At 40.0% G+C, this 22083-nt stretch overlaps 1 protein-coding gene across 2 annotated transcripts in view; it reads right to left on the bottom strand.

The window, feature by feature from the left end:
* Nucleotides 1-11905: 11905 nt before the first annotated feature.
* CDKAL1 (CDKAL1 threonylcarbamoyladenosine tRNA methylthiotransferase) overlaps nt 11906-22083 on the bottom strand; it is a 424960-nt gene continuing 414782 nt past the window's right edge. Inside the window, exon 16 of one of the 2 annotated variants that reach the window (XM_074146151.1) lies at nt 11906-12670. In XM_074146151.1, coding sequence (XP_074002252.1) covers nt 12464-12670 — 207 coding nt within the window. In that variant the 3' untranslated portion in view covers nt 11906-12463. The remainder of the gene's footprint in view (nt 12671-22083) is intronic. The other variant, XM_074146152.1, reaches the window with a different exon arrangement.

The following is a 22083-nucleotide window of genomic DNA, read 5'->3' as shown; positions in this document are numbered from 1 at the left end:
CTCATGAGAGCCTTCAATGGAAGTTAACATCTTTTGCATGTGTCATACTGCAAGTCTTCAAAGCAGAAGTTTATAACAAAGTCTTAATGTGACTTTAAAGCGCCAAGTCCTTTTCTAGATATCTGCTTTATGTTTGCTGACATTGCTGACTGCCCAGAATTTGGCTGGCTCTGACCAGATCTAAGCACAAAGGCAAACTGAAATGACGCAGAACTTACTTTTTCCTCCTTTGTACTTCCTTAACAAATAGAAATTTAGGAGCATGTGCATAAGGAAAGTAATGCAACAAAAGAAAAGAATCTCCAAAACCACAACCGACCAAAACCACCCACTCACATGCCAGATCGTTTCTAAAGCGATTTCTACAGCTAACAAAAGGGACAGATTGGGAGTCCTGAAACACGAAGTCTGTTCTACCCACATAAACAGCCCTTCCCTGGGAGGCAACCAGCACGTTGTGCTTCCATTAAAAAAAAAAAAAAAGGAAAATAAAGAAAAGTCATATTATGTATGTACCTCTAGAGATCAAAAGGAGACTTACCAACCTAAGGGAAAGAAGGGAAAGGACAGGTTGACAGTAAGTTTATGTGGACTTTATGATCTACTAATCTTGAGCCAATCATAACAGATCACGCAAGTACTATGAAACCCTATAGTTCAGCAACATCCTGCCTGACCCTGCCCTGTGGGCTGTGACCTTACCTCTGAAGCTGCGTTGAGGTCTTCAAACACCGACTTTATGGCTCTGCTCTACAGGGCTTGCACAACGGTACTCTGTTTTCAGCCACCTATTTGTGTGGCCACAGCATGCTACTGCAACTCTGTAACTGAAATAAAGTGGTAGAATAAGAACCTTCCCAAAGCTGAACCAGCGAGCAGCACTTTGGCCTGTAAGACTCACACAGTCCTTGTCTTTGGCCCAGAGCGTGGCCCTCTGGCAGCTCAAGCCAACGTAAAGCAGCCCTTGCACTGAACCAATGCTCATGCAACAGCACAGGGAGCCAGTTAGCAATGTCAGCCAGCTCAAAATGAACCCTGTCAAAAAAACCTGTTCCAGTTAGATGAGCCACCCGAACTTCTCCTCAGGCAGTCTCACAGCACTTCTTCTGGTGCGAGCAAGAGCTGTTGATAGAAGGGGGTAGGAGAGAAAGGCCGCAGCCTTAGCTTCAATCTGCTTGGGCTGCTGTAACCACTCCCTGAGGCTGCCACAGTGATTCTAATTTCTGGGAAATTAGCTTCAGTCTATAGAAACTACTGTGACTCAAAATTTGGTTTTGTTTGTTTTCTTTTTTCTTTTTTTTTTTTTTTAAAAGGACCATATGAGCTGCAGCTATTGTATTTTAAATTAAAATGTTTAATCTGCCAAGAACTGAGGGGAAACATAAGACTAAAAAAAGAAAAAGAGAAAAGTGAGCAAAATACAATAATTGGCCTTTTCATGGATATAACTCTTAAAACGCAGCTTACTTTAAAATCACACTGCACGACAGAATAGGGTTGTTTATTTAAAATTCTTTCTTTGCTTAGGTCTTTGTATTATTTAAAGCTTGTCCCATATTGACAACTACAAGGTATGGAAAGAACCATCTATACCATTACTTCTCCATAAGGCCAAAACATTTACTTTCCAACTCTGAAGTGCTTAAGAGAAGAAAAGTTTTATGCTTGTCTTTGGCCATCACACCAGCTTGCTTTTACTGCCTGAAACACAAATAGCATGTCTAGACAACTGAACTCTGACAATTGGAAAATCGGACTAGTTAGTACACTGCCATTTTTTTTAAGCAAGGAGACCTTGTCAATTCTACCTGTCAAGTGAGTTTGGGCCAGATTATTAAACATTTCAAGAAAACAGAATAAAACTTATTCCCTCCATGAAGCAGGCTTTCATTTACTTTCCTTGCTCAGAAGCACACCATTACATACCACAGTGCAAAACCGTCCACAGGAGTAGACTTTATAGAATCATAGAATCATAGAATGGTTAGAGTTGGAAGGGACCTTAAAGACCCTCTAGTTCCAACCCCCTGCCATGGGCAGGGACACCTCCCACTAGAGCAGGTTGCTCAAAGCCCCATCCAGCCTGGCCTTGAACACTTCCAGGGATGGGGCATCCACAGCTTCTCTGGACAACCTGTTCCAGTGCCTCACCACCCTCACAGTAAAGAATTTCTTTCTGGTATCTAATCTAAATCTTCCCTTTTCCAATTTAAAACCATTACCCCTTGTCCTCTCACTACATCTCCTGACAAAGAGACCCTCGCCAGCTCTCCTGTGGAAGGCTGCTATAACGTCTCCCCAGAGCCTTCTCTTCTCCAGGCTGAACAACCCCAGCTCTCTCAGCCTGTCTTCACAGAAGAGGTGCTCCAGCCCTCCAACCATTTTCATGGCCCTCTGCTGGACCCGTTCCAACAGGTCCATGTCCTTCCTGTGTTGAGGACTCCAGAGCTGGACACAGTACTTCAGGTGGGGTCTCACGAGCGCAGAGTTGAGGGGTAGAATCACCTCCCGTGACCTGCTGGCCACACTTCTCTTGATGCAGCCCAAGATGCGGTTGGCTTTCTGGGCTGCCAGCGCACACTGCCGGCTCATGTTGAGCTTCCCATCCATAAGCACTCCCAAGTCCTTCTCCTCAGGGCTGCTCTCCAGCCATTCTCCGCCCAACCTGTATTTGCGCCTGGGATTGCCACGTCCCAGGTGCAGGACCCTGTACTTGGCTTGGCTGAACTTATGAGGTTCGCACGTGCCCACCTCTCAAGCCTGTCCAGGTCCCTCTGCATGGCATCCCTTCCCTCCAGCGTGTTGACTGTGCCACCGATCTTGGTGTCGTCGGCAAACTTGCTGAGAGTGCACTCTATCCCACTGTCCATGTCTCCAACAAAGATGGTAAATAGCACTGGTATGACTGAAACTATTCCAGGTCTTTTCCTCAAGCTACTGCTGCGAACGGGAATCACTAGAATTTCAGTTGCATGGATTTCCTGGCACATAAGATAGTACTTAAGAGTTGCCTCAGCTTTCCTACATTTGCACCAATATGAAGTAGGATTGGCAGTGACCCAATTTCATTATTCTTAGTTAGATGAGTCAATAAGTGTGGAAAGAGAAATGAAATGGGCAGTTAATCAACACCAAAAAAATCAGATATTCTGTGGCTAAGAAAGTATTTATATGCTGATGACTCAACTTCTGCAGCTCTGTATGTAGCAAGAACAGGAAATATACTATTGAACCCTCTTATGACAACAACTTTGATGTGAAAGGCCGAAATAGCTTGTTCTCCCTGCTGTGATTCAGAAAGCTGGAACTGTAATCCTGGACTTCGGCAGAATACACTCACAAGAGCTTCCAAGCTCATTAAAGGACATCAGTGAATACACAGCTTCTGCAGGATACATGGTAAGTAAATGTCTTTCAATGACTATAGAAAGGAAAACACAGGTGACAAAAGGCTGGCCCTAGGAAGCTGTGCTGCTGTTTGGCATACCACGCATCTAAGGCTCCTCCACCTCTACAGTGGCAAACCACTGCTGCTATGAGGTAGGGAAAGAGAAGAGTTCCTCCATCCTTCCGTAACGGCATGAAAACTTATTATGTTTCATAGTGATTTTACATCTTGTTTTAAACCTGTTAACCAAAATGCCGAGTTTACGTTGGAATTATGTTGATAGCTATTCTAGAACAAACTTTCTGAACCCAGAAACTACAATTTACTATACCTTCTCGTGAATATTTGTCCAGAGGCACAAGACAGAGACTGCTTTACAAAGTTTAGGAACTTCCTCTTATCCGATGTTTATTATTTACTTTTCTTCTTGCATAGCAGAGGTTTCATGGAGGAGGTGGTGAGAGCAATGCATAATACTACTGTCCTGAAGCAGTAATTCCTACAGCAGATATATGCTATGAAATTACCTGTGTGCCTGATATTAACGTCACCATAAATTGGAAGAAATTGAAAATTTATCAGTGCATTTACATTAGTTAGCTTCAGCAATTTTCGGCATGCAATTCTGGTAAGTCTGTAGACAGAGACAGTAAATATAGCACATTGACTGCCAGCTAGGCTTGATTTTTTTGATCCTCTCAGTAGTGCTCCACAAGCAAACTGAAAACTTTCAGTTTAGGTTCAAATCAATATAAAAATCAATCCCATCCCCCTACAAGTAAGGTGTCAGTTGATTTAGGCTCACAGGCGATGCAACAAAATACAAACAAGCTTCATCTTAAAAATAAAAGTGAATGATTTCGTTCAGTATTATTTCAGAGCCAAATAAAATAGGTTTTTGGAACAAGAACATGTGTTTGCAGAAAAAAGATCCCAAATAAAACCAAACCAAAACAAGGAGGTCTCTCATTTTAGAGCTGAACGGGGAGGAGATACGGAAGTGCGAGCGGTTCAAACTTGTACCTAATACTTTCTTTCTCACAGAGCCAAAGCTGATCACTGCTGTCAGGCTCTACTTTATCCTTCTGCTGGAGACTCATTCAGATTGCCCTTTCTGCCTACTAAACAATCCAAGCAGGACAGAAGCAAATTAAGGCCACTGCAGCATAATCAAGCTCTTATCTGTCTTTTTTTATTGCCTTAATATTACTGTAATACTTAGAGATTAAGCTGTCCCTTGAGTGGGAACATCCTTCTCTCCGTCACTGGTTACCTGTGTGGTTGACTCGGTAACTCGCTCACTTGTTTCCTTCTGCTGTCTCACACTAATACTCTGCAGCCAGTGTCACACATGGCCCTTTATAATCTCTTGTATAGAGCTCTTGTAGTTAATGATTGCTAGATGTTGACTTTTACGGCTCATAAAGCCACTAGCGGATATCAAATTTAATATGTTCAACTGACATCAATGATGTATTTTATCTCTTGCTTCAAATTACTAAATTTCTGGGGTTTGCGGGATTAAAAAAAAACAACCCATAGCACAACACAAGAGGCCTTTTAATACTGCTTACTAGAAAATGGGAGTTTCTCACACAACTCAAAGGCTATGGCAACCAGACCACTACACTACTAAAGGAGAGACACTGCAACAAAATAGCTTCCAAGCACCGATACCTTTGGCAAATGAGCTCCACAGGAAAAGCAGCATTCTTGTTTTCAGGGAAGAAGCCACCGTGCTCAGACTGATACTTACCCTTCTGAAGACACATCGTCTTCCGTAAAACAAAATGAGGTGCTGAGAGCCTGGGCAAAGCAGCTGGAAGAAAGGATGAGAACGTAGGCTCACAGGGAAGGAATGGAGGTACTTCAAAAACAAATAGTCGAACCTTGCAATCATTAAATAGCACGTATTATTTACTGAACGCCATTGGACCGAGTAGGTTTCTTTGCTGGTCACAGTTTACCCATTTTCCCTACCCTGCAGTAAGAAATGTAATGATTTGACAAAAGTGGGTAGTAGGTGACAACTAGTTGGAGTGCCCTCCTCTGTAACACTGTATGTACATGTCCTGCTCGCAGCCAGAGGCCAGGAGAACTGGGCTGCCTTTCTCCTGCCGTGACACCAGTGCGCAGTAGCTGGTGTGGTGAGACAGGCTGCTCTAACACACCACAGCAGCCCCAAGAGCTGCGAGCAGTTGGGAAGGGTGTCCGTGCAGCAAAGCCTTCCAAGCACCGTAAACCAGTTTTACTCTTCAGATTATACTATAATGAGATCCTAATTATGCAAAGTCAAATTTGCCATGATGTCATGATTTCGTCACATTAATTTCTCTCAGACTCCCAACTCACAGTATGTGCCAAACAATTGTGACCCTTTTTTTGGTGCTTTTTATCATCTCCAGGCTTCTCCTGTAATCTGTAACCCATTGCCAACTAAACATTTGTATAGCAGTCCCCACACACACCACCCAGGAAGGGAGTAGAGACAATATTTTATGCTCAGTTGAGCACAACTAGCCTGTTCTCACACTCAGTGACAGACAGGACATTTAAAGCATGCAAGTTGTAGGCACAAATCTGCATCACACTCTGCTCAGCCACATGGAATTTCATTCCATTACCTACAACCAACATTTAGCAAACCATGCAAGGCAGACCGTGCTCTATAAAACATCATGCTAACACCACTTTTCAAGAAGAACAGCTATCACTGCTAAACAGTTTCCAATAAAATCAAGATCATCGAAAAGATACTCAAATATTATTCTTTCTCCATTCATGGGACGTGATTCACTCGCCTTGCCTCTCACCCTCAGCGAAAAAAGTGCTACATCACCACAATCAAAAAGCAGACTTTCCCCCATTTGATCTGGTTAGGTTTTGCCAGGGGAATCTCTGTCCCTCTGGAATGTAGATGAAGTATTTAGGAAAAAGAAGCAAAAGATGCAAAGAAGAGATTTGGGATGTCACTTTGTAGTATTTAGCTTCCTTCTGAACTGCTAATGCATTTCTCTGGTGACGCAGCTACTAAATAACATCCTCTCACACTTAAACATAACTAGTCAAGGTTGGGTTTTTTCCTTCTTTTTCCCCTCTCCTCTCCTTTTCAATGGTAGCTCTCTGCACATGGCAGGATTCTGATACCTGGAATTTGCATGTTAACAACTAGAACTCCATGAAAAAGTTCATCTGTGAATACCAGAAATGTATGAAGTTGCACTGGCTTCGGTTTTTTAAGGACTACATCTTAGTCTACATTACTGCTGTACTTCAGTCTGCCCTAGCAGATATAATTTAGTCACTCCGGATTTTTCCAGCAGTACATAGAAAATGCAGTTTACTCTGAGTGATAATACAAGAGGGAGCAACTAATGATTACAGTTAGACAAAGACAAGGATGCACACACAAGACATCTATTTTAGGTGATGATGTAGCTTTCATATTGTTGCACAAGAGTTTCTCATGCTCTTTGATCATCACACCACCTTCATCAACGGACTACATATCCTTACCTTCCTTTCCTAAGAGGATCACATGGAAACTTAAACACATTATCTAACTGTTCTTTAAAATCCTGACACTGATAAAGGAGATTTGAATGAGACAAGAGCGAGAGAACAGAGAGAAGTCTGTGCACAGATGGTGAAAAGGCGTAAAAGAGAGGTGTGGAATAAAGAAACAAAGAGATCTGAAGATCTTTTCTGCCATCAGCTTTGACTAGCTTTTTGACTGGAACACAGACAGTTCCATGACTTTTCAAGCACCCAACTTATCACAACATAGCACAAGGAGATCTACAGCATAAATGATCCAAATCCATAACCACAGCTTCCCAAGTGCGAGTTAACAGGCTTTGGGATACCAGCAGGTGCAGGGACATGATTATTTGTTACAATTTTATTTCATATTGGGCTTCTTTAAAATTAAAATAGGACTATTCATAATTCATACCCCTCCACCTGCTACTGAAGCGTCTTTATTTAAAGAAAAAAGCATTCACTTCAATGTTAAGTGCATGCATGAAGGAAATATGCAACTAAAAGACATTTAATGATATCTGCACAAATACTTCCCAGCAATCATTCTAATTTTAATTATCTGGTGGATGAACCCTGCCTCTGAAAAACTCAGATGGTGTTTTGCAGCCAGTCCCTCACTGTGGTCTGTGTTTCCTGGTTCAAACCTGCTTTGCAGCTTTTGCACTAATATTTTTCATTTTGCACTCTAGTTTTACAGCCTCTCAATTTTTTCCTCTATTTTTGATTTTCAAATGCTCTTTGTTTCTATCTATACAATAGAGTGTACAACACAGCGTGCTCAAAATAAAATGTGGGAAATAAATATGTGAAAATAAAATTCGGGAAAGTGGCAAGCAAATTTTCCAGCAAAAGATAGTACATGTTCAAAAACACATAAATAAAGATTTTAATAAGCCTCACACAAACAGGCACATGCCTTACTCATTCCTCCAAATTCTCAAAGCTCATGGAAAAGACTTCTTTTGTATTTGTCTTAGTCCCTCAAGTTACACACATCTTAAAGTTAAAAAAGATAGACTTGTTAATAGCGCACAAATGTTCATAGACATAACATCTTTACAGATATCCTCTGTGAGCAGATCAAGCCACTCTCCATATGTATTTAAATGTAGTGGAAGGCTGGAGTTTTTAAGTTGTCAGATCTGTGCCTGGGTAAGAGGGGCTCTATTTTCACTCTTCGAGCAGTGAGAGATTAGCAGCTTGAAATCACTTTGACAGTTTCAGTTACTCTATTGCATACCGCAGGGAATTTTAATTCCAACCTGTGAAATTGTAATTGCTTCTCAAGAAGAGCGGAAGGATTCTGGGTAATGGACACAGCCAAGCTCAATGTCAGAGTTGCCAGTTGCTGCCACTTCAGATATTACTTGCTGTTATTCAAAAATCACTCCAGCTTTCCATATGGGAAGTTGAATTGGGGAGTGAAACTGCATTAACAGAAGCTGTCAGATGTTCAGAGATGTGCAGGCAATGATGTGACAGAGGTGGATGAACTCTCCTCAAAAGGTACCTTCTCCTTCTTTCTGTCTCCTGCTTTATAGAACAAGCTTTACATAAACCACTTTACATCACCTGGCAATGTGCGCTCACAACCCAGGCGGCCAACCGCATCCTGGGCTGCATCAAAAGAAGTGTGGCCAGCAGGTTGAGGGAGGTGATTCTCCCCCTCTATTCCTCTCTTGTGAGACCCCACCTGAAGTACTGCATCCAATTCTGGAGGCCCCAACATAAGGACATGGACCTATTGGAGGGAGTCGAGAGGAGGGACACAGAGATGATGAGAGGGCTGGAGCACCTCTCCTGTGAAGACAGGCTGAGAAAGCTGGGGTTGTTCAGCTTGGAGAAGAGAAGGCTCCAGGGAGATCTTACAGCAGCCTTCCAGTACCTAAAGGGGGCCTTACAGGAAAGATAGGGAGGGACTCTTTATCAGGGGGTGTAGCGATAGGATGAGGGGTAACAATTTTAAACTGAAAGAGGGGAGATTTAGGTTAGATCTTAGGAAGAAATTCTTTACTGTGAGGGTGGTGAGGCACTGGAACAGGTTGCCCAGAGAAGCTGTGGGTGCCCCATCCCTGGAAGTATTCAAGGCCAGGCTGGATGGGGCTTTGAGCAACCTGCTCTAGTGGGAGGTGTCCCTGCCCTTGGCAGGGGGTTGGAACTAGAGGGTCTTTAAGGTCCCTTCCAGCCCAAATGATTCTATGATTCTATGATTCACTTACTTCATATTCTTTTTCTAAACAAGTATCCTATTAATAGAAAGCTAAAATGAAAAGATTAAATGACAAAGTCCTCCAGCATCCAAAACCATGCACAAGTAGGACATAAAAAGTGTGCATTTAATGCTGTTCAGAAGAGATTTAAAATGTCTTTGCTATTCAGGTCTTGTGGTTTGCAAGATTCCTCACTGAAAATAGCCAAAGAGAACTCAGAGCAACCACAGACATTTAAGAAAAATAGTTGAAGCTTCCTTGATACCAAAAGGAAATCAGATTCTTTTCCGCTTTAAAAAAAAAAAGGCATTGGATTTAGATTGCTTATTAGCAGACACATTCTCTAGTGATGAGTGTTTTCACACACGTGTAAGAGTGAGATCAACTGACTGTGGGGAAACTTCTCATACAATGACATCATTAACTTGGAGTGCAGTAGATTTCTTACCCACTCTGATGGCTTGTAAAGACAGAATACTTGGTGGAAATAGCCTCGACCATAATGCCGATGTAAAAATTAAAAACGCTGCCTGGCATGGCAGTTAGAAGTATTCGGGGAGCCAACTGGGAGCAAAAATCACAGATCAAATGTGTTCAGGTCACCCCGTTCCATGAAGTAGACATACTTCTACAGTCCACTCTATGCTCAGAGGTTTTCCAGCCTTCAACAGTAGCCCCGTTTGGCTTTTGCCTGAAGGTCCAGATGAGCAGTTTGACCAGAATTGACTTATTCAGCTCAGTGTCTTTGAAAGCTTTCGTTGTAAATAAACAGGAACAAATGACAAACACTCTACTGCTCGACAGTACAAAGTGTCAAAAAGCCCTCTCAAAATCTAAAGGAGCATAACAAAATACTTGATAAACAACACCTCCTACTTATCAGGTTAAAGCTCAGTTTAAGAATATACTGCATTTGTGGGCAATGTCATTTACAAAGTCTTCCTCACTCGCTTTCTCTATATTGTGTTATTTCCAAGAAAATAAGCTGGTCCCATTAAAGTCAATGATGCACAGAATCTAAATCACAAGCTTGCTAAGTCTTTGTAACAGCTGATGCAATGAGTCTGTAATTGCTATGATTAGATAAGCTAGAGCGGCTGACAGAGTGCTAGAGGCACAGAAAATATCTGCATAGTTTATTCCCATCAAATGCAAAAATTTGGCTCAGAGATAATGATTTTGTCAACTCACAGTTTTCCTGAGAATCTTGTGATATGTGGTAATTTCCTGAAAATTTCAGCTTGCAGACTCAAGTGGGTTTTTTTTTTTTAATATTTCAGATTTGTTAAAAATGTAAATTACTGATTGTCACATACTCATGGTTGTAAAAAAAAAAAGCCTGAAAAAACAAGCAGAAACAAATCAAGAGCACAGTTTTTTAAAAAAGTCTCATGAATTTTGAGTCTTGGCTCATGACCTTCAGTGGTTGCAATAAGAAATATAATATTAAAGTCATTACACAACTAATTTCCTGAAGATAGTTACATTTGTTGTTATAATTTACAGGCTGTACTGAAAGCATCATGGTGGAACTTCCTGATTAATTGTCTGTAACTACTAGGAATCCTCATTTTATAAAGTACAAAGCATCCTTCCTAGGGGATTATTCATCTGCACTGTAGAGCTGCTGTATTGGCTTTGGCTGGAATAGCGTTAATTTTCTTCATCATAGCTAGGATGGGGTTATGTTTTGGTTTTGTGACTAAACCAGATTCGATAACAGGGATGTTTCAGCTGTTTCTGAGCAGTGCTTGCACAGCACCAAGGTCTTTTCTGTTTCTCACGCTGCCCTGCCAGTAAGTATGCTGGGGGTGCACAAGAAGCTGGGGGGGACACAGCCAGGACATCTGATCCCAACTGACCAAAGGAATATTCCAGACTATATGACATCGTGCTCACCAATAAAAGCTGGAGGAAAAGAGGAAGAAGGGGGAGACATTTGGAGTGATGGCGTTTGTCTTCCCAAGTCACCGTTGCACGTGACGGAGCCCTGCTTCCCTGGGGATGGCTGAACACCTGCCTGCCCATGGGAGGTAGTGAATGGATTCTGTGTTTCCCTTTGCTTGTGTGCGCAGCTTTTACCTTACCTATTAAACTGGTTTTATCTCAGCCCACAAGTTTTCTCGCTTTTACCCTTCCGATTCTCGCCCCCATGCCATGGCGGGGGAGTGAGCGAGTGGCTCTGTGTTAGCTGCCTACCAGGGTTGAACTGCAACAGCCATGTAGGCAGCTCAGCGCCGTCTGTGCTGGATATGACACAAACTACTAAAAAAAGAAATACAGTTCCTGCTCTTAAGATTTTAAATATACTTTGCAAGTGAAAGTTTGGATGAAGATCCAGAAAGGTGACAAGGCATGAACGAACGAGCGAATATCACACAGTCAGCTGCTGGCAGGACTGGGCACAGAGTCCAGTCCCTGACTGACCAGCACAATCTCAAGATGGGTGGAGATCCTGTCATGACAAAAAACGGCTTGAAGAAAGTAACCAGAAATTTGCAGTGTGCAAAACGTAACCTCCCCACTAACACAGCAATATTGTCTTATATACAACGTGATCCAACGCACATCTAATACTAGATTCACATTTAGTTCTCTGAGCATTATACTAAATCTATAAAGACTGCATTAAATCCATCTTTTAACAGAACTCTACCACCAGAACTCCATCTTCCCATTCAATGATAAAAACCCAATACCTTTAAAACTATTTCTATGCAAAAAATAATTCTTGTTGTCTTAACAAAATCTAGTAACACATTGTGAAGTTGAGAGAGGCAAGATGGCAGGCCAAAAATTCTTTTAGACATAACAGCAAAATCAATACCAACAAATGACAAACTTTAATGGCCCAGCAGTGTTTGATTCTAATGTAAAAAGACACATATCAAACCATCACACTGCATTAAGCAAAATCTTTAAGAAAGCTTTAAATGTTCTGCCCATAAAAGATCACCAACATCACTCAATGGAAAAAGGTCTTATAAACTTCATGAGTTTCCTGCATGCAATTTTACCTGCTACAGCAGTTACAAAAACAGTAACCAATGCAAACATTGCATCATTTTAGAAAAAAAGAAGAGCAAAGATGCAACAAACTGTTCTGCCAACCAAGGATCTCAAATTTTGGCAAGATACGTCGCCCTAGAGCTTATTAACATTCTCTCTTATGAATGACAGGAAAGGCATAGGGTGAGTACAAATTATTGCTCAATTTATATTATCTTTTTTTTTTCTTTAAAAAAAAGACTTGTAGGTAAAAGTGTTTCCTTTGAAGATTTTAAACAGTAGTTTTATTGTTTTCGCAAAAGCCTCATTCAGTTCACAGCTCTGTTTTCATTCCTCCGTAGTAAAACATAACAAGAACTGCCAGTAGAGCCAGGCTGACAGACAGTATCTTCAGTCCACCTCCTTCTTGTTGCCATGGGAGCTGCAAAGCCATCCATGAGCTGAGTGGTGTTCTTACTGGGATCTCAGCAGAAGGCTGTGCTTTCCAGTTTGTGCCATTCTGTGGTGCATGCCTGAACGCCTGTGAAGAAATGCACATATTAAGATTTAAAGGGTGTTAGGTATTCCTGATTGTACATCCCAAATACAAAGAAAATCTTCTCTTTATATTGAGGTCCAAATTAATATCTGTTTTCAAGACAAACAACAATTCAACCTGCACTGCAGCAGGTCATCAGTTTTTCATACAGAAATCTTACCAAAGCCACACAAAGTAAATCTTTCAAATGAAATTAAACTGCCAAATCAATGAAGAAACAAACCTCCAGACCTCAATGTCATCAAAGAGAGTTGTTTCATGATTATTTTTTTATTTGTTTGTTCTGCTGCTATCTTACTACTCTCCCATTTTTGGCTTCTTCAAAAGAAATGCCTAACCAGTGATAAAGGGGACCACAACACAACAATCCTTTGCACAGCAGGGCTCTTCTAAAGTCAATCATCGTCTCCTGGTGTGCCAGCTCAGTGGTGCTTGAAAATCCTCCCACAGGGCTTTTCCTTTCCCCTGACCCTCAGGAAGCAGCTGTGCTAAAACACTCACCTTCTCATTCAGCATATTGAATCCGAGTTCCCTGCTGCGCCTGCCATTACCATTCTCAACCTGACTGCAAGCACCAAGATCCCCCACAATATGAGGACTTTTAACTGCAGCACAAGTTATAGACGTTGAGTCACTAATTCAGCTGAAAATCCAAGTGGAACGAATAAGAAACTCTTCCCTCTTGCAATCCTGTTCAGTTCAGCACACTAGCATTGTAGATACTCAAAAGGAAAAACATCTATTAAAACTGTAATCTGATGACATTTGCAAGAGGTGTAAGTGGTAAAGGAATAATTAAACAAAGGTGTAACGATGTTACATCATAAAATTCAGTATTTCTGTTCTCCATTTCTTTTTTTCATCCTCTATTTAAATAACGCCTTAGGAATTCAACTGAGCTCAGCTGGAGTTTTGATAGTTTGAAATTTTAAACCGTAAAAATTAAAAACCTTAAAAAAGTTTTTTGGGTAATCCACTGTATTTTTTTCCCTTCACATTTTGCATAAAACAAGTCAGGGATGCAGAAAGTACCTGTTTGGATAATCTTGTATTTCAAGCAGCTGAAACAGGGTCATGTGAAAATACAGACCAGATGCCCAACTCCCTCTTTTACCAAATGCATTTCTGGGCAAACTCAAAGAAATACCAAGGCTCCAAGAGAGGTGCCTGCCCATGAAAGTGTGACAGCACAATTCAAACTGTCTGTAACTGCCTCCTGTTTTCCATTTCGGGAATCAGCTCCATTACAGTAATTGTAGAATGAAAATAATGATTACTACTGGTTAAGTAAGTAAGTATCAAAGGGGTGAATGACAGCCTGGTGTAAGTGCCGTTCCAACGCCTGAGGTATTGTTGATTTAGATCACAATTCACACAGGCAAAGGGTTACTGAACAAATGACCTATAAAATGAGGACGACTTCTTATTTATACGGCACCCAGAAGACCATCAACCAGATAAACAGAGGAAAAGGAAACAGGTAAGCAAATTGGGGTGTAGTTCTCTGCAGTGTAAGGCACAATAACAATACTACTCCAGGACTTCAGTCTATATTGTGCAGAATATGTTAGCTTCATCAAAAACTATGAAACTGCTTCATATTGTTAAGTTATTAATTACAATAAATTGCTAAGGCATCTTAAATTTTAGTAACTGGCCATAGCTATTTTATCACCCCAAATCAAAGCCGATTAACCTTTGCCTGCAGAATAAACTGGAAACCACATAGTATTAATAATTTTTTAGATATGAATCAAAACTTCTTTGCAAATGTATTATTTCTAGACTTTTATAAAGCCTTTCTTTTCTTTGCAGATCTCACAAATCTCTACCAATTTGAGCATAATTTATGCTCATGACCTTATTTTACACCTATCATTGGTATGTTAACAGTAAGGCTAAGGTGATTTAAAAGAAAGGATAAGACTGTAAAAATATCAATACAATTGAAGACTGACTTCTTCTGATATTTAATATTCAACAATTCATGACTTAAAATTTGGCTGACTAAAGTCAGACTCCCAACTCCTTATTAAATATTTCTACACAGTTTGATAATCAGTTAAGTCCTGAATACTTACTTGTACGAGACGAAATGCTGTCTCTTAGAAAACAGATAAAAAGGGCCAGTGCCTCATAAAGGACTTTGTAAGTCACTCAATCCCACTGTCCAGGTCACCAACAAAGATGTTAAACAGTGCTTGACTCAACACCGACCCCTGAGGAACGCTGCTCGTCACTTATCTCCAGTTGGACATCGAGCCGCTGACCACAAACTCTTTGAGTGTGACCATCCAGCTGATTCCTTATCCACCAAGTGGTCCATCCGTCAAACCCGTGTCTCTCTAATTTAGAGACAAGGATGTCATGCAGGACAGTATCAAATGCTTTGCACAAAGCCAGGTAGATGATGTCAGTTACTCTTCCCTTATCCACCAATGCTGTAACCCCTTAGCAGAAGGCCACCAAATTTGTCAGACACCATTTTTCCAGCAAAACACTCCAAACACAAGCCACAACTTGTACAAAGTTTTGAGGGGCATTTTTTTCCCCCTGTTTTACTAACAGTTAAACACATTACTGTCATGCATTCATTCACATTCCTCTGCAGTAATTTTCAGTAGTGATTTCACTGACACTTCATTTCTCTTTTACAGGTTTTCTGTTTTCCAACATAAAACTAAATAGTCTCATCTTGTTGCTATAATTTCCATCATAAATAGCCTATACTGTTATTTTTGTTATCATATTGTTTTCTTAAACCTCTACTGCACCATGGAATGCATATGAATTAATTAGTGCTGCATACTGCTAGTAGGACAGAATGGCAAAAGAGATTTTAGCAAGGTTTACAAAGTTCTGGTGGTGGGGAACTCATTGGCCCCATGGCCAGTTGTCACAGTGCTATTTCATCTCAGGAAGTCAGTCTGTAAAGTTGCAAGCCCCATTTTCTTCCTTACTTTATCCTATTTCCCATAAATTAGATGATCATACTGATACACTGAACCCATTTTTTATGTTCCTTCTGTAGATGAAGTTTTTTCTTACAGTATTTTCCTAATGCTGAGACTCAACTGAGTTGGAGGTACAATTCTCACAATTTCACTATACTTGTTTTCCTTCTATCTTATATTTTTTTTTCTACTGGTAGCCACGTTTCCTAAACTGCTCAAAACTTTCAGATTTTTGCAGTATCTCAGATCATGTAAGAGACTGTCAAACACTTTATATCAGAAGCTTTTCTTTCAATAGATGCGTACTTGAAATACTACTCCTATTACCTTGCTAACCTGAATTCTTTACCTGAATTCAGAAAAAATTCTGAATTTTTCTCATCGATTACACTGTTCTTGGACGGAAAAAAAGATCACCATTTGCAAACTAAAGTGACCCTTTTCTTTAAGATATACTTCACAGCTTGTCACTTAAAACACTGCTGCCTTTCTATTTGATAACCTGTATCTCTTCAGATGATACTGCCAAATATTTTCTTTCCAGAAAAGTAATGAATATGTTCATCTAATCCATGTTTTCTAAGAACTATTCTCTAGTTTGCCCCAAAATTCTGCCTTGCAACACTGATACATGGGTAATACCACTGCCTTCCTTGAAAATGTCCGTCATCATTGTCACAGAAGACACATTTGTAAAAAAGGGTACATCTGGTTCCCTGCAACTGAAAGGCTCCTTTAGAAAATGGCGGTCCTTTATCTGTTCCCCCCCCTCCAATTCGTACAACAGCTTTTAAAAACAGGATAATCTCTCAGAGACACCTGCAGGCAGGTGCCTCTTCCTAAGAGTCTGCTGTGCAGCTCTGTAAGACACAGCACAAAACTCAGAGGGAAGAGGAAGAGCTCTGCTAAGCTGACTCTCTTCTTGCACTCTCTCAAGCCTGAGCTAAGGGCTGAGTGGCCCTCACTGCAGCGCCTGCCTAGAATATAATCGGTTCTTACTAACATACCAGTATCACATTAGCAGCTGTGCTAGTGAAAACCACTGTATATATATATTTATTTGGGAAAAAAGTCCTTCTGTAGACTCTGCGGAACTAGTTTTCAGGTAAAGTATACATTGTGGCATATATTGCATGCACAGAGAAGGAGGGGACAGGATGAAGTTACAGAAACTAAAAATAAATTAAGCCTTTTAGGGTAGATAAGGCAAATTACAAGAGCTTCTTTGAGCTGTCATATGAGCTTCAGAGTCTGCAGTGCTGTAGTGCTATATTCTGAGATCCTCTCATACATGTTCTCTTCCCTAAAGCTCTCCATACGCTGTGCCTTGAAGAGCTGTCCAAGACACCTACAGAAAAGGTCTTTCATGTTTCACAGGGAGGGGAGCTCTCCACAGAAAACTAGGTTTATTAGAGCTTTTCCATGCACCTGTGGTGCAAAAAGCATGTGTGGAGGCAAAGATCTCATTTGTTGAACTAGCAGTTACACTGGTCCACTCCCTGCGCTCTCAGTTCATAGCAGTATTAATTTGGAAAGGCCCTTATTTGTATCTCCAGATAAAATACTGGCGGTGCATTAGCCTTTCAAGGAAATCTTCAAGGTGTTTCTGTAATACTCTGAACTGAGATAATTGGTGATATTTACTATACACAATTACTAGTCAGAGTACAACAGTTTCTTAAACTAAGCTCAGAAATAACAATTCTGTAGCTGCAAGACTCAGGAAGATTAACATAATGATTCAGTTCAGCGCAATTCAGAACTAAATCCAAAGCCTCTTTTACCCCCCAAAAAATACTTGGAGGAAATCCTAAGGTAAAGAAGTTTCCACATAGATGTGTTTATACTAATTTAAGTCTTGATAGGCCATAAACTCTTTGGTAGATTTGTTTTTAATAAGGAGCATTGCACTCACTAAAAAAGACCGCAATGAAAGAAAAGGTACTCTAAGATTTAAACCTATATACTATTAATCAAAATGGAGGAGGATGGAAAATTATCAAACTGAAATGCAAAGACAGACACTTTGAGCTAAGCATCTTGTATTTCCATGGAGGCAGCCTTTCATCTTGTTTTGGCAGCCACAAAGTAAACACAAGACTTTGCTAATAAGGTATAATATAAATTATTAAACCATCTAGTGTATGATCAAATGCATTTCAGATTATTTTTTGAATAATTCTGCCTTGACGACTGCCAGGAGTAATATATTTTGTGTACTCTTGCACAGACCCATTGATTGCTGTCTTTCTGAAGCTCCAGTCCCAGACTTAAACTGCTGTGCATGAAAGAAATATATAATCGCATCAAAACCTAAGCTTTGGCATCTGTCGATCACAGCCCAGCTTTTTGTAAGATCCCACTTCATGTTAGTCAACAAAGACATGAGAGCAATTCTTTAGCTCTGAGCTGAGGTTTTAATAGATTCAAAACATTTCTTACATGCAAATTTCTTTTATGGCTCAGGGGCACTGTTAGAGCTTGAAGTGTTAGCTAACTGCTGTGAAAAACTACTTGACTGAGCATATCTCAAGATAAATTAGACTTCTGAATTTTTTAGCCCAGCCGAGTACATCTTACACACTTTTACTACAGGTTTAGAAATATGGACTTTTATATAATCATGCACAACAAGTCTGTGTGACAAATTAAAAGAAAACATGTTAAAATATGCATTACATATCCTACTGCGCCATTTGAAACTCTGGGCTATTACACTTTGGAGGCATTTTTTCAGATTTAAAAAACAAACAGTTACTGAAGGTCACATAGATTACACATCCAAAAAATATGTAAATTAAATTTTATTGAATAGTTCCGGAAGACACATTTAGTTCTGTAGGTATTAAGAGAGCTTCTTTGATTTATTAGTTATGAAATTCTACCAGCCTTCTGCAAATGTGGAATGCTGATCTTAAAGTAGAAAATAAATGGCATACAAAATATTTTTTTCTAACAGAATTAATGTGATAATTCCCCTAAGAAGCATCCCTGCCACCATGTATTCCAATGAATGCACTGTGCCATGCTTTTAAGAGAAAATGCTGTCTACAAGCCTGATTGTGTCAGATGTTATCAGCTGTACACTGTTCCTAGGAATTCACTGATTCCAAATACACATGGAATTTACTTACCCATTCTAAGAAATGGGAAACCTTGAAAAAACAAACAAAGCAGCCAGGAACTTTTGAAAAGGGTTTTCACATTGTTCCTCCTTTTTTGTGTGCATATATACATATGTGTTTGCGTTTGGGTGTGATGTATGACTGTACGACTTTATATATAAATGAGGGGACAGAACTGAGCTGAAGGATAAATACAGATTTATTATTAATTTCTCAGTAAATGGTCAGAGTCTTAGCAATAATTAGGATTCTTAATCTGTTAACCGCAAATCATTACCACTGAAGTTATAGCAAGAAAATAAATTAATCAAAGCATTTTACAAATAGCTGCAGTCACTAAAACTGCCTGTCATAGGATCCTAGGATAACTCAGGCTGTACCTGGTCCATCCTCCTGCTCACAGAAGGGTCAGCTATAGCCTAGTTTGCTCAGGGATTTAATTAGTTGGGCTTTGAAAACCTCCAAGGATGGAGACTGCACAGCCTCTCTGGGTCTTTGTTCCAGTACTTGGCATCTTCATGGGAAAAATGTTTCTCTATGTATCCAGTCTGAACCTCTCGTTTCAACTTATTCTCACTGTCTCTTGTCCTTCTACGTATTCCATGGTGAAGCACTTGGCTCAGTCTTCTTGCTAACCTTCCCATAGACACTGGGGGGCTTCTGTTAGGGTCTCCTGAAGCCACTCCTTCTCTAGGCTTGAACAAGCCTGGTCCCTTAGCCTCTCCTCACTGACCAGGCGCTCCAGCCCCTGACCATCTCTGTGACCCTACAATGAACTCGTTCCAGTTACCAATTTCTAATTTATACCAAGATCACTATGCATGACCCAGTCAAGTCAGGTCAGCAATACTCCTAGCAGCTGGACCAGGATCAAATGCAAGCATAAAATACATTTAATAATGGGAAGATATAGAGATTGATTGACCTTAAGCTCAGCTGCATCAATTCTGACAGTTTCTTCCAGGTTTGTCATCCCTTATGGAGATCATCTTTTAACTAGAGCCTACTCCTGAACTGCATAGCAAGTCAGCAAAATCTTTTTTATTTCCCAGTAACACTTGCATGGTCTGTCTGATTCCTTTGCTCAGTGTAGAAAAAACACCTTTCCCATTACTCAATGACGTCTAACCTCGATTACTACTACAATCTCCTCCTATCTGTCCTGTTTTCCTTCTACTTCCCATTTCTCTCCTGCATCATCTGACCGTATCACCTTTCCTAATAAACAAAAGCAGAGATGCCAATAGGAACGCAAATTTGGAGTGACATGCCATATCATGACTTTCTGTCTATGTCACACAGATGGACCTCCGGAACTTCCTCCTCCTCCATTAACATTAAATGAAAACTTTAATATTCCCATGTAAAAGTATAAAAGAAACCAATTCTCTCTCTGTAAGTCCCTGAACTCCCCACCATCACTGTAAAGCTCCACTGGTATTTTTCTTGGCACACATCTCTCTGCTTTCTTTCATGTTCTTACCTAAGGGTAGGCTCTTTCCTCCCTACTTCTTTTTCCTCCCCTAAGTAGTCTTAAGGATTACTACCTCAATGAGCCCTCAAAATTCATAATGCAGTTAAAAGCTAGACAGAAGGCTGAGTAACCGGCGCTTATTATATGACTTCCTTTTTGATGTACACTTTGAGGAGGAGGAAAACAACCAAAAAGATCAACTAATAAAAGAAACAAAAAGAGAAACAAACAACTCAGAAGACACAAGCCAAAAACACCTCAAAAACGTTTAAAACACAGTCTTGTACTGCTTTCCATTATACTCACTTGTTGCAGCTTGTTTCTTTATATTTACCTAGAAATGCTTCCAACCAGCAGCTGACTGGTTTTTTACATATTTGTATTTTATGCTGCTATTAAACTTAGTGACTCAGTGTCCGCCCACTATACAAATAACGCATCATCGAAATAATCTGTCATTCAGGGTGAGAGGCAACATTTTGAAAAATAGTGTGATGTCTGTATTCTGAGCTTTTTTTTTTAATTTTTTTTTAAATAAGGTGTGAGGGGTGTCAATCACTGCGCCTGAAACAAGCAGCATGCAGACCAGCATTCCAGCTAGCACTTGCAACCGCAAGAGAACTGAGAGATCTTTTAAGTGGAAAAAGTTTGTGATTCAAAAATCACAAAGTCGTCCGTGTAATGACTTGAAATGAGAATGAACCTAGCAGCACAATGTGGACAAATTCAGGATGGGGATCTGTCACTATTTATTTCCCTGTGCATAGCACAGTTTTATGAAGGAGATGGCAGGTGCTTGCTCTGGGCACATATCTGGTAATTAGTTGGCTAACAGACAAATCTGTTTGCTAGAGATCACCAGCACAGGCTTCACGGCTTTGAAAATACATTACAGTGAATTACGGGATATACATTTACTTGTAATAACACTAGATACCATTTTTCAGTGTGCAGACTATGGCCTGTCTTAGCAGGTATCGTTTCACAGGAGTCCAGCTTGCTCCTTCTTTAAAGGATCATAGACATGTTTTTTGTAATAAGTATTTTAAGGTTGTGTTTACAATACAACAATTTTCCCAGTTTATTTTTTTAGATGATGAAAAAACGACAAAGAGCTAGCAGTATGTGAATGTTCAAAGACTGTTCTACAAATGGGATTATTAAATGAAATACAATATACTTTTTTTATAGCACAAGCCTTCAGAGACAAACACCTTTTTGCTTTCCTTTTAAATCTTGAAATAACAATGACAATTATATGGAGGTCAACGGTAGCTACAGGCAAAGACACAAAAAGTTTCCATCAGAAAGAGTACTCCAGTAAAATGAATAGCTAGATCTGAAAATATATATTCCTGCCACTAGAAATAGCACTAGAACTGAATGATATTCACATATCAACAATGAAATGAGAAATACTGCTTTTACTTGGAAGTGAACTCTCTGAGTATATATTAAAACACTATCTTTAAGAGGAATTCTATAGTCCCAAATGGTAGAAAGCATAAAATAGTAAAAGCCTTTCTAACCATTGTTATTTGCAAAGACCACTGTGATAAATATCCAAGAAATATCTCAAGGGACATTCTCTCTCAAAATCAGGAAAAGCTTTTAAAGATCTTTCACATGGAGCAAAGTAGAATAAACTGATAAATGTACATATTCTTAGCTGAAGCCTTCCCCTTGATCCTAGAGTATGTCATAATCCTGAATTTATTCCTACATAATGTTTTCATTTATTCCTACAGAACTGAGCATTACAAATGGAATGTTCCATGGAGACTTCAACATTGTATTATAAGACAATCACAGAGAAAAAGGATATGGCCCTTCTTACACCTC

This window comes from Numenius arquata, chromosome 4 (assembly GCF_964106895.1).
Source record: "Numenius arquata chromosome 4, bNumArq3.hap1.1, whole genome shotgun sequence".
NCBI classification, from domain to species: Eukaryota; Metazoa; Chordata; class Aves; order Charadriiformes; family Scolopacidae; genus Numenius; species Numenius arquata.
Note: the sequence above shows the minus strand (reverse complement) of the source record. Positions and strands in the feature narration are given on the sequence as shown.